Genomic DNA, 13,220 nt, shown 5'->3' with positions numbered 1-13,220 from the left:
ATACTACAAAGCTACAGCAGTCAAAACAGTGGAGTACTGGCACAAAAACAGACACATAGATCAATGGAACAGAATAGAGAGCCCAAAAATAAACTCATGAACTTATGGTCAATTAATCTATGACAAAGGAGGCAAAAATATACAACAGGGAAAGAAAGTCTCTTCAAGTGGTGCTGGGAAAACTGGACAGCTACGTGTAAAAGAATGAAATTGCAAAAACAGAAACAGACCCACAGACTTAGAAAACAAACTTATGGTTACCAAAGGGGAAAGGTGGTGGGGAGGGATAAATTAGGAGGTTGGGATTAATATATGCACACTACTATATATAAAATAAGTAATCAACAAGGACCTACTGTATAGCACAGGGAACTCTACTGAATGCTCTGTAATAACCTATATGGGAAAAGAATCTGAAAAAGAATAGATACATATATGTATAACTGAATCACTTTGCTGTACACCTGAAACTAACAACATTGTAAATCAACTATATTTCAATATAAAATAAATTTTTTTAAAGTATGGAATTATAACATTTTCTCACACCATATACAGAAATAAATTCAAAATGGATTAAAGACCTAACATAAGACCTGAAACCGTAAAACTCCTAAAACAAGACATAGGCAGTATACTTTTTGACATAAGCCTTAGACGTATTGTTTTGGATCTGTGTCCTCAGGCAAGATAAACAAAAGCAAAAATAAACAAATGGGACCTCATCAAACTTAAAAACTTTTGCACAGTAAAGGAAGCCAACAATAAAATGAAAACACAACCAACTGAATTGGAGAAGATATCTGCAAGAGATATGTCATATAAGAGGTTAATTTCCAAAACAAATAAACATCTCATACAGCTCAGTATCCAAAAAACAATCCATATTAAAAAATGGGCAGAAGATCTGAATAGACATTTTACAAAGAAGATATACCAATGGCAAACAGGCACATAAAAGATGCTCAACATTTCTAATCATCAGGGAGATGCAAATCAAGACCACAATGAGATATCACCTCACACTGGTCAGAATGGCTACCATCAAAAAGACAAGAAATGATAAACGTTGGTGAGTATGTAGAGAAAGAGAACCCTAGTTCAGTGTTATTGGGAATGTAAATTGGTTTGTGGAAAACAGTATGGAGGCTCCTCAAAAAATTAAAAATAGAACTACCACATGATCCAGCAGTTCCACTCCTGGATATATATCCAAAGAAAATGAAAACATTAATTTGAAAAGATACATGCAGCCCAATGTTCAGAGCAGCATTATTTACAGTAGCCAAGATATGGAAGCAACTAAACATCTATCAAAAGATAAATGGATAAAGTAGATGTGGTGTGTGTGTGTGTGTGTGTGTGTGTGTGTGTGTGTGTGTGTGTGTGTGTGTGTGTGTGTGTGTGTGTGTGTGTGTGTGTGTGTGTGTGTCAGGAAAACAGAACATTACTCAGCCATAAAAAAGAATGAGATTTTGCCATTTGCAATAACATGGATGGACCTGTACCATATTATGCTTAGTGAAGTAAGTCAGACAGAAAGACAAACACTGTATTTTTTCACTTATAGGTGGAATCTAAAAATACAACAAATGTCAGTATAACAAAACAGAAACAGACTCACAGATATAGAGAATAAACTAGTGATTAACAGTGGGGAGACACAAGATAGGGGTATGGGATTAAGAGATACAAACTGCTATGTATGAATAAATAAGATACAGTATGTAATAATGTACAGCACAGGGAATATAGCCAATATGTTGTAAAAGCTTTAATGTATTATGATCTATATCACTGTGTTGTACACCTGAAACTAACATTGTAAATCAACTATACTTCAATAAAAATATAAAAAATAAACAAATACTACAGTGAAAAAGCCAATAGAAAGAAATAGAATGAAGATGCATTGGTAGAAAATAATTAGTAATTGTGCAAAATCTCCAAGAAGGCAGAGAGGGAATAGAATCTAGGGTATAATTAGAAGTATCATTTATAGAGAGAAAAAGAGATAACTTTCATTTTAATAAAAATGGACAAGAATTAAGGACAAGTTCAGGCAGTTTCATTTTGCTGCTTCTGTTTTTGTTACTATTTTGTCTGCTTGCTTTCTTGTTTGTTTTATATTTTAAGTGAAGTAATCTGCAGAACAAGTGAGAATGCGAGGTGACAAAGGTTTGATTAGAGTGGAAGTTTGAAACAGTGCTTGGGTAGAATGGGTGCAATAATTGGCTAAAGACACAAAAGCATTGTCTGTCAGCTTCAGCTTGGTGGCCACCAATTTATCTAGAAACCCATCTGGCCAATGAGGGGATTCTCTAAGAGAGAGTAACCTATGGATCAGTGCTGGGAACATGGACATCTGTCTTCTACTGGTTGGTTGTAGCAGACAGAAGCAAGCTAAGAAATGTTTACTACTGCAACTAGAGGGATTAAAATGGTAGAATGATGATGATCAAGACAGGTGGAAAAATAGTACTGAGGAATGTGAGAAGGTCTATGAAATGGAAGTCCTTACATGGATTGGAGAACGATGCTCTTTGGATTTTTAGCTTCACACAACCTAGTTTTTCCTTACCTGTGGTCATGCAAGAGATGAGTGTACGATCTAGGACCAACAACGGTGCTTTCTTACTCTCAGCACAGAGTCCTTGCAACGTCACTAAGATGTCAGGTTGAGTATTATCAGTAGATGTCTGTGAAAAGGGCAGAACTCAGAGCGCTGCCTGATGCTGGAGAGAAGAACGGCACAGGCTGAAACACAGAAGGTCAGAGAACCATGCCAAACCCAGCCCCTCCTGCTAGCAGTACTTAGTAAAGAATCTGTGTAACTAGTAGCTGGGGTATAATTGTTATAGAAAATTAGTTCTTCAGCTAATCATTTGCCTTTAAGCCAACATGACTATAGGATAGCTAATCACTAACATTACCAATAGTATTTCCAAAATAGGCCATTTCAGATAGAATTAAAAAGCATTCTGAGTAGCCACCTGAATTGGTGTTATGTTTTTTATTATTTCCTTTTAAGATGACATAAAATGTTTTTGGCCTGGAAGATGTGCTTTAGAAAACAGTAAGATCTGAAAATTGCTTTTTGACAAGACAATATATTACAACTGAATAAATGTCATATTTCACTTCATGTATGGCCCTTTCAGTGTTAAATTTCTTTAGTTATTCCATACATTGATTTTCCCCCTTTCAACTTAAGTTGTCCTTTTCTGTTATGATCTGATGGAGAGCTGGCAAAGGACAAATTTACAAGATGAATCCTATCAGTGGCCCAGTGGAATAACTCTTCATATTCAAAGAAGGCGCCACCTTCTCAATTTAATTATAAGCTTGACAATTTCAATTTGGATGTATAACTCCATTTTGACTAGCCTTAACAAAGCCCCTTATTTGATTTTCCCATTAAGGCAGGCTGGCTCTTTAACATTTTTGAATGCAACCTAAAAAGGAGAATGTTTTCAATACAGGCCATTCTTCTAAAAATCTGTTCAGAAACAAAAGAATGTGTTAAGCACGTATTTGGATAAAATTAGGTCCTCAAGAAAAGTTCAGGGTGGATACTAAAAACATGTTGAATTAGATGATGTATTTTTGCCAACAAATGTGTATTTAAATATTTCCTATGGTGTACAACTACCATTATTAGATCAATCATAAGTTAGAAAGACTATAACACTGTTTACTTTTAAGAAATATTTAAGCTGTCACTTGTTATCTACCAACACACATATGTAATGCCCTTTAACGTTACTTACCTATGTTAACCTTATTTCCAAATACTTTAACTGAGCATTTTAAAACTAAGTACAGGTTAGCGAGCAACTCCAGGGTCTGGGGACAAAATTCTGGTTTCTACTGCAAAACCAAGGCAAACAAATTTAATTTTGTTTGAGAATCAGAAAAAAAAAGTTTTCTTTGTATTTACAGTATGACACATTTTAAAGATGAAGTAAATGTTATACAATTCCATGTCCTAGAAACTATAATATGATTTGTTTATGGTTTATCTTTGCCTTATTGATATGTTTACTGAGATCTACATTTTAAAAGGTTTTTTTAGAAAATATCTTTAATCTCCAAGTCTTCAAACTGTTTGGGGCTTATGAGGATGACTGAGTATTTCTATTTACTCTTTCAAAAGCACGCTGCTTGGAAAATAATGGAGTATAAACATTATCAAACTATCATCCTAACAAAATACATTGGCAAGTAAGATACCCTCATTTTTCTTAGTACCAACATGCATACAAAAATTCTATAACCTTTCTAAAAACAGTTATCGAATAGTCATTTTTTTTAAATTTTAGACATTGTATTAATGTTGGTGCAATTTCTTCAACTATACAATATCTGAAAATAAACACACATCGGAAGTGACATTTTACTGAGAGGCAGTGTTGTGTAATGGGTAAAAGTACCAGGTACTTGAACAACGCTGCCTTGGCTCCAATTCCAACTCTACCATTTAATAGCTGTGTCGCCTTGAGATAGCTACCAAACCTAGTTCCTTTGTTTCCTCATCTTTAAAATGGAGATAATAGTACTTACCTCATAGGATTGCTGTGAGTTAATGTATGTCAGCTGTTTAGAACAGCGCCAGCACATAGGAGGCACACAATACAATTATTATAAGCTGTCATACTTGGAGCCAAACCGCACACATTTGCCTTTCAAGTACTACTTTTGTGCAGGTGCTACATCCACCAGGGGTCTTTAAGTTCAGGTAAACATTGAGACTTACAAGAATATCATAGGCTACCTTGGCACCAGTTTACCTAGAAGGTTATAGGACAGGAAATATATTTCTCCAGGCAACACCAGGCTTTTGTCTCCACAGGAGTCCCAGCAACTGTAGTTGCCATGGCACTTCACACAGGGGGTGGGGAGCTATCTATGCTTTCCCCAGGTGACAGCCCAGGCGCAAGGGTATGGGATCTACATCAGTGGGAGGTAGCAACCTCGTGCAAAACACATTTCTGACAAAGGTCTTGTACCCAGAACGTGGAGAGTTAGAGTGGTATAGTACAAGACATTCTGGTGTTCTGACATAACGTGGATGAGGAACTTACAAAATTAAAAGAAGGAATAATTAGCATGTCTTTCTTGGATACTCCTCTTAACTGTCAATAATTACAGTAAGATCTGAACAAAGATTTGCCAGCAAACATTCCACTCTGATGTGGTTGTTGAGGACTTTTATCACAGGTATTTAACTTCGAGTTTTGTAAAAAGATCCAGCCATTTTATGTATACATGAACAAAATTTTGACATTTTATGAGGGAAAAGAACATACCTTTTATTGTTGTTCTAACCCTTTTCCACAACAAAGGCTTGCAGACACATGTCTAACTAGGACCAAGCCTTTTGTCTGAAAACATTCTTAGAACTGGACAGATTTGTACTGTAGCTTAACTGAAATCACAGATCACCTACCACAAAGCACAAAAGAGACATTACCATAAAATGAACTAAGATCTGTCGAGCGATAATATTGAGAAGGACTCTATTTAGATGGTCTTAATTTGGATTATTTGCAAAATACATCTTGCAGTTCGAGCTAACACTGGGCATCATCTCTATATTCATGTAGATCCTCAAAAAAAAAAAAGAGGCAGAACTTATGAACTATGTCCGATTTACTTTTGAACATCGACAATATTGAAGATCTTATTGTGACGTTAACAGACCCTTAAGTTCAGTTATTTTGAAACCACATCAGTATTGTAAGAATAAGCACAGGTCACTACCATAAGAAGGATGGCTATATTCCTATTTACTATGGTAGGAGAACAGACTTCCAGTTTATGTAGATCACAGGCCTTTAATTTGTATCAAGATCTTATTTTTTTTTAACCTCATCCACGTTTATGGAAAGAAGGCAACAGGAAGCTGCTTATATGTACTTGCATGCAAATATTTACATATAACCTTAGGAGGTTTCAGGGCCTTAGAAGCCATTTCATTTCTCAGTTGATACCCTGATCAAGAACTCTTCATCCAAATCAGAGAGGATTGTTACCAGATGTTAGGAAAAATAGCTCGTTTTATGGCAAACATTTCAAGTTACATTTACGTAGAAGCCTTTTCAGTTGATGAAAGCAATTTGTAATGGTAAGAGAATTTTTGGACCTGAGTTTTATAGTCTGACTGGCTTACCAGGCCTTTAGAGTAAAATAACATTCTCGCTGGCACAGGTACACTCGTGAAATTCAGAGAACTTTGTTCAAGAAATCGAACACAGAGATCCCAAAGTGGTACATTAGCCTACTCAAATATGCTTTGTTTCCACAAAGGGAATTCTTCTGAATTCTTCCCTTGGAGGATTTTTCATTAAACTAAGCCTGGTAAGAGGACTTAAAATACTTTTTGGAGACATGAAATTGTGCAGTTATTCTCTATGAGTAGGCCTGAGGCACTGCTTGGGCCTCAAACAAAATTCCCTACCATTTGCTTGGCTTGTCTGTGCCCCTTACTGTGTGGCCTGTGATTTGGCTAATAGCAAAAAGTCAGGCCTCTTAGGGCATATAGCTCTTGGACCTCAAAGATCCTCATAGAATGTCTTACAAGCTTTCCTCGTGAAATAACAGTATTCTTGCAGCAATTGTCCTACTCTGTCTGCAAAACTAGTTTTCATGCTCTCCTAGAGGGATAATTTGTTCTGTGGTTTTCTTCAGTCTACTGGAGGAGAAGTCCTACTACAGTCATTTAGGAGTTTTAAAGAAAAAGATTTGTCAGAGGCCAGAATAAGAAACCACAATGGCACAGACAGGGCTTTGCTGATTCAGTGAGGAAAGAAGACAAGTCAGTTTCCACATTTTAAGTCATGAATTACTTAAACCTCCTTTCAAGACTATAGGTTTATGTATAAAACCCACTTGTATGGGTGGGTTCATTTGCTTCAAAAGCAAATGAAATAAATACAGTCTATACATGACAAGATTCCAGAGTCAAAAGGAGAAGAGAATGTAAGTTTTAGGGTGGGAAGGCCAGAGGCCCTGGTGAAATCTTGAATGACAGCAGGTCCCTAGGACCTTCTTCTCCAGAAGACTTAATGGCAGCACAGAGCCCTGAGAATACACCAAATAGTTTCATGTTTGAAAGAGATGACCAAGGATCCTCAATACTATTCAGGTTGATCTATCACTTAGAAAAACTTTCTTCTTACTACAGTGAGATTGGAAACGACTTTCAGAATCTAACTAGTTCTAGGAGGTCTTTAATGAAAACTGCTAATTATTAAACAGCAGATTTTAGCATGCAGTTTGTCCACAGTGTAACGTTCATTACGAAGTGTGTTATTCTATTCAAAGTCTGTCTTTTTTTTTTTTAAGTTGTGTACAGATTCAGAAGTTCCGAGTGTTCTGTGAAATACATGTGAGTGCTTCATGAAATCCTGTTTAATGTTTGTCAAAAGATTTTGTCATTCCTGACACATACAAAGATTTTACATTTCTGGCTTCAGTAAGTAAAAAGACTCAAAGATGTGTAGTTTTCAAGTATTACTGCCTTTCAAATTACATATTTTTTGGTGTTACCTTTTTAAGGATTTCAGGGTTAGCATTATAATGGGGCTAATTAAATTTTTCACTGAGGAAGCAGCCAGCTAGACCACTGCCCCAGGCACATAACCTGAGCTTACTACTTTCCTTCGCTCATTTATTCTGTGTGAGATGAGATTCCTCGAACTGCAAACTGAGTAGAGTACTCAGGCCAGTCAGCTGCTGATGGATTTCAGTAACTACAGAGGCAGTGTTTGAGCCTCACCCTGACAGCACACATCACAGCCAGGTGACAGTGGAAGCACATCTTCCTGTGTGAGTTGGCTGTGGGTGACAATCTGCCAAACTAAAATAATGGAAGAGGCATTATTTATATAAAAATGAACCAACTGGCCTTAGCGCTAAAGTATTTTGCAAGATTCTAGGACTATCACCTCGTTTTGCCCTGAGATGGTTTTAGTGAACAACCCAGAAAACGTAACAACAATTACAAAATACAATCATGTGGGAAAAGGTGTCTTTTAGTAATTTCATCGGTATATCTTTATAATTAAGCAATTTTGTCAGCCTTCCCAAGAAACAAAGGAAATAATAACAACTTTGTGGCAGTCTACTAGGCTCTTTACACATGTTATTTAACTTCAATAAGTACTCTTTTCCTATTTTACATCTGAGGAAACTAGGAGAAAACAGTTAAATGATTTGTTTATGTTACTAAATGGCAGGCAGATCTGGAATTTAAACCAACTTTGACTGAAAAGATCTGTTTTAATACACTGCCTGATAGGTGTTAAGAATTATGTGTTTTTAAAAAAGAGACTCTTGTAGGTGGAATTATTTGGGAAATATTCATGAAAATGAGTGGTATACATGCATGTGTATATGCATATGTGTGTATGATATTTATCGTAGACTGTGAATTCCCTGAGAAGATTTTTCAGTTGTTGTTTTATTAAGTTACTTATATATAGCTTTTACTGTAGACAGTCATTTCTTACAAAAGGGGTGAACATTAACCCTGGAAGTATGGAGATCCATTACAAAGAAAGCAGTGACCATCTGGTTCTTATGGTATGATATAGAAGGTACAGAATTGATTTCACTGAAAACCAAGAAAAAAAAATCTAAGCTATCATCTTAGAAAATAGAATATGGAACTACTTATGCCTCAGATGACTAGATAAATGATTAAAAATAGACTGATGTGATAATTTACCTAGGTGTATAAAATGAGGAATAACTCATTCGTTTCTGGGATAAAAACAAAGTGGCACATTTCATTTTCTGTAACATTAAATCTCTTTAAATTCCTGATTACATTCTCTGAATAATAGTTTGCTTTTTGGTTTTTTTCTACAGTTGGACAGTGTCACCTCCCTGATCCAAGCAGCCAAAAATTTAATGAATGCTGTAGTGCAAACAGTGAAAATGTCTTACATTGCCTCAACCAAGATCATCCGAATTCAGAGTCCTGCTGGGCCCCGGCACCCAGTTGTTATGTGGAGAATGAAGGCTCCTGCAAAAAAACCCTTGATTAAAAGAGAGAAACCAGAGGAAACTTATGCAGCTGTCAGACGAGGCTCAGCAAAGAAAAAACTCCACCCAGTGCAAGTGATGAGTGAATTTAGAGGAAGACATATCTACTGAAACCACTATTCTACTCTAGTGTTTATATGACAAAGTCCTGGCTAAACACACTGCTTTATTTTTACACTTAATTAGTTCTGTAAGTTCACTAACTTAGAATTTAACCCACAAATAATGTAAAACACTGAAAGGCTAACCAACACGAGCAACGTATCTTGGGGATCATGCCACTGTCATTTCTGCATGGCCAGCACCTAATAAGGAATCAACAGATGCTTGCTGAATGAATGAAATCTTCAGGGTCATTCAGCCTCTCCCATCACGGAGAATATCTTATATTCATTACTAAATGAACACAGGAGACTCAAATGAGTCCTGTTCACCTGTACCAGTTTAAGTATACTCACCCTCTTCATTTTAAATTAAAATAGTGATATGAGCTCTTGACTTGGTTTTCAACGGAAACAAAAGATTTCATAAAATACTCTCCCATTTAATCTCCATACTTCCTTTATCTGATGTAACCTGACAGACATGTGTGATTCCTTCTACAGGAAAAAAAAAAAAATTCAATCTCTAGATATTTGTAACAACTGTTGTCAACTGATTGGGCTAATATCCACCAGAAACTAACCAAGCTTGAGCAATCAAGTTACTTTCTGGATTTTCAAGGTCCACCTTAATTATTTATGAAACAATTTATTAACATTATAAAGTTTACAGTGAGTTTTCATGCCACAAGTGTGCATTTCAGGACTCCACTGTGCTCAGCTGTTCTGCACGTTGAGTTCTGGATTTAAAAAGGCCCACCGGAATACTACATATATGGAGGAAGTGTTATCATCCGTTGGGGAAATGGGCATTTAACTCTATCCCCAAGCGAGTTATGACTGATAACAGAAATGCAAGGAGTTCTGCATGACTCCGTTTGTATCACCCTGCAAGTGTAATTAAAAGGAAAAGGCCAGTTTGAAAAATATTTTTTGTCATTGAGTAAAATATAACTCAAAACATGTGTGTGGTACCGCTGAACGCTGAAGTAGAGCTAGTGGCAATGAAGCTGGAGTGATTTTAATAACATTTTTTAAAATAGAAGTCTGAGGTCATTTGATAACTGCAATCATTGTGCTGATGCCGAATTGAGTTCATAATGCACTTTATAATAGTTTCAGAGTCTAGTGCGTTGCTTCTCTCTTTCTACTTCTTTCTGTCTGTCTGTCTCTGGAGGAGTTAAGTTTCAGTTTTACCTTTTCTCATGCATAGAGTTCCCATTCACAGGATTTTAAACATGAATTTCCTATTCTACTTTATCAAAATTATACCCACGTCGTAACTTCACCTTGTAAAACATTTCCATCAATGAACTGTTTCAACAGCCATGTCATCTTAGTTTGACTAGGTAAAGTTTAAACATGCAACATCAGCTGATGTTAGGAGGGCCAGTTTGGGTAAAAGAATGTGTGAAACGTTAAGAAGGCATAAAGGTTGAGAGCATGATGTGTGTGGTATGTTGAACAAAATGGTATGGGAGTATGTTGAACAAAATGGTATGGGAAAGGGATTTAATCGGTCAATATGTTAATAAATTATGGGGAAAATGTAAACTTTTCATTGTAATATGTTATATTGTTCTTCCAAAATGCTAGGTTACCTGGGCTCAGTATTGATACATACACTTTCTAAGAGTGAAAGCAATACGCTCCTGCCTCTCTTGCAGTGTGCACTGGCCCACGATCAATATTATTCTGGACAGAGTCCACTCCCTAAAAGAAAAGGCAGTGTAGAAAGGAATTAGAGAATCCAGGTAATTATACTGTCCAGGACTAGCTAGCTAACTGAGGCAAAACAGGGAATTTCTTTTGTTGACATGCTACCATCATTTTCTGTTCTAAGATAGACATTACAGGAGTTACCTCTATGACACTTCCTTTTGTCAGGTAGAAGTGTAAATTTACAATTTAGTTGAGAAAATAATTTCTTAAAAAATTACCAAACTACTAGTATATCTTAGTTCCTAAGGCCACATGCTCAAGCATCGTAAGAGTCTCATTTACAAAATCTAATGTCTGTTTAATTCTACATCAGCTTTCCACAGGTTAGAGTTTAGAATGCAGCGCTCGATGCCAAAAGAACATAACTAATTTGAAATTATACACTTATCAAATAACCTCTGTATCTACCTTAAGAAAATGACTCTTTAAAAATGAGATGTGAACAAGTCCTCCTCTTCAAAGTAGAGGGATTTCCAGCTTAGCTCAAAGCAAACAACTATAATTAAGCAAAACTTAATTAAAAAAAAAACAACATTAACTTGGAGAATGTCCCAGGAGTAAAGTCTGGTGCAGTAATCAGAGGTGCAATAAGAACAAGATGTACAGAGCTGAGAAGGACATCTGTCCACCTGACTCAACTCCTGCAGTGGGCAGCATTTCAGGATTTAATTCAATTCAAACCCGCTAATAGTATAATACTTAGAAGAAAAATTAGCAGCAAATATATTAACAAATCCTCCCATTATAAAACATAGTTAAATGAATCTAATCAGTAAGTATGAAGGTGGTGTATGTATTTATAACTAAGCCCTTCTTCTGGCAGGGGAATGACAGAAATTTCTTAATGAGAGTGATTGCTTGATGGCCCATCTATGCATCTTTTGAAATTGCATCACAGAGACTGGTGCTTCTTCTAATGATACTTTTGCTTTATCTTGCTAATCAAAACTCACCTTTCTCTTTTAGTGAAATTGAGTTATGTTAATTTATGAAGGAAAAAAAGTCTTTGGGAGGGAGGAGAGGGTTTATATCACCTTTGAAGGACAGCAGTTCCGTCCTGGTTAGCCACCAGCATCACTGGCAAACATTAGACTGAAATCAGAATGATAAGTTAGAAAATATCTGTGAATCCACTCAAGATTTTTTAGTTAGAAAAACTGGAAGGTTTCCATTAAATAGGAAAGGTGATAAATATAAATCTTTCCCTTTTACTTATCACAAGTGGAAATTAATGGCTTAAAATATTTCCTTCTTTCTAATGGACTAAATGAATGAGTCTGGAAAAAAATTCAAACACTAAACTTCTAAGGAAATTTGTTAATTATTCCCTTTCTGCTTGTCTTATGACATGAACGAAAACTGTGAATGTATTAGAAAATACAATATTCTTAAAATTGCCTTCTGGTCTTTGCAAATCTCTGAATTTATCAGTATTAAGATAACATATACGTTCCCCATAAAACTCCTTCTGTATGAGGGGTAAGTACCTCCACAACTCTATAGAAAGGCCCGCGTCGTCAGGCTGACATCCTTGCACACTTAACATCTTCAGAGAGGTCAGTTTTCAAGTCACAGTAAAGCAAGATATTTAAAATTGTGAACACACCGTTAAGTGCCCAATCTGGGCCTCAAACCTAATAATTAGTACTCCTCAAATTTAATGAGTGGCTGAAAAGACTAATGTCTGACAACAGAGAAAGTATTTCCAGTGGCTTCCTACACCTTCACATTCAGGGTGGTCTTTTCATCTCACCATCCCTGAGCTCCGTATCTTCCTATAAACTGCTGACAGTTTGCTACCAGAATGATGCAGCAGGCCTGCTCATCCCAATCAATTACCCCCAAATAATGTCCTTCCCTCTTAGTCCAAAATCTCTCTCGCTCATCTCTCATCCCCTTAGGAGACCGTCCCACATATCAATTGATTAATACATTCTGTAGCATTCTAGTTAAAATTATTAATTTTAATTCCCAATGCCATTATCTTTTTTCTTTTTTTTTTTCTATTCCAGAAAACATTCTTATCTTTTTCGGTGTCAAATGAACACTTCCGTGCTAGGCACTGTGGTTCCCATGGATACATATTTCTGTACAGTGGCAGAATGTGTAGAGTGAGATCGAGACTTTTCCTGGTGATATTTACCTTTCTCTAGTGAAGTCCTTGCAGAGCTGCCAGCCTGTTTCACCTTCATTGTAAGTAATTCTCTAGGTTAGCAAAGCAAGCGCCAGAGTATCAAGTTGAGTAAAATCTGTACTTTCTTTTGTCTGCCTGTCTTTTGTTAAGACAGTCTGCTTATTGCATATTTAGGTATCAAACAGCCATTTTTCTTTTTGGAAAGTCAGAAA

At 36.2% G+C, this 13,220-nt stretch overlaps 1 protein-coding gene across 1 annotated transcript in view; it reads left to right on the top strand.

The window, feature by feature from the left end:
- Nucleotides 1–10,145, top strand: part of CTNNA3 (catenin alpha 3) — a 1,586,247-nt gene extending 1,576,102 nt beyond the window's left edge. The window contains exon 19 of the mRNA XM_082673107.1: nt 8,875–10,145. Coding sequence (XP_082529233.1) covers nt 8,875–9,162 — 288 coding nt within the window. The 3' untranslated portion in view covers nt 9,163–10,145. The remainder of the gene's footprint in view (nt 1–8,874) is intronic.
- Nucleotides 10,146–13,220: the final 3,075 nt, after the last annotated feature.

The sequence above is a fragment of the Grampus griseus genome (genome assembly GCF_964374135.1).
Source record: "Grampus griseus genome assembly, chromosome: 16".
Classification (NCBI taxonomy): Eukaryota; Metazoa; Chordata; class Mammalia; order Artiodactyla; family Delphinidae; genus Grampus; species Grampus griseus.
This window is presented reverse-complemented; position numbering and strand designations above follow the sequence as displayed.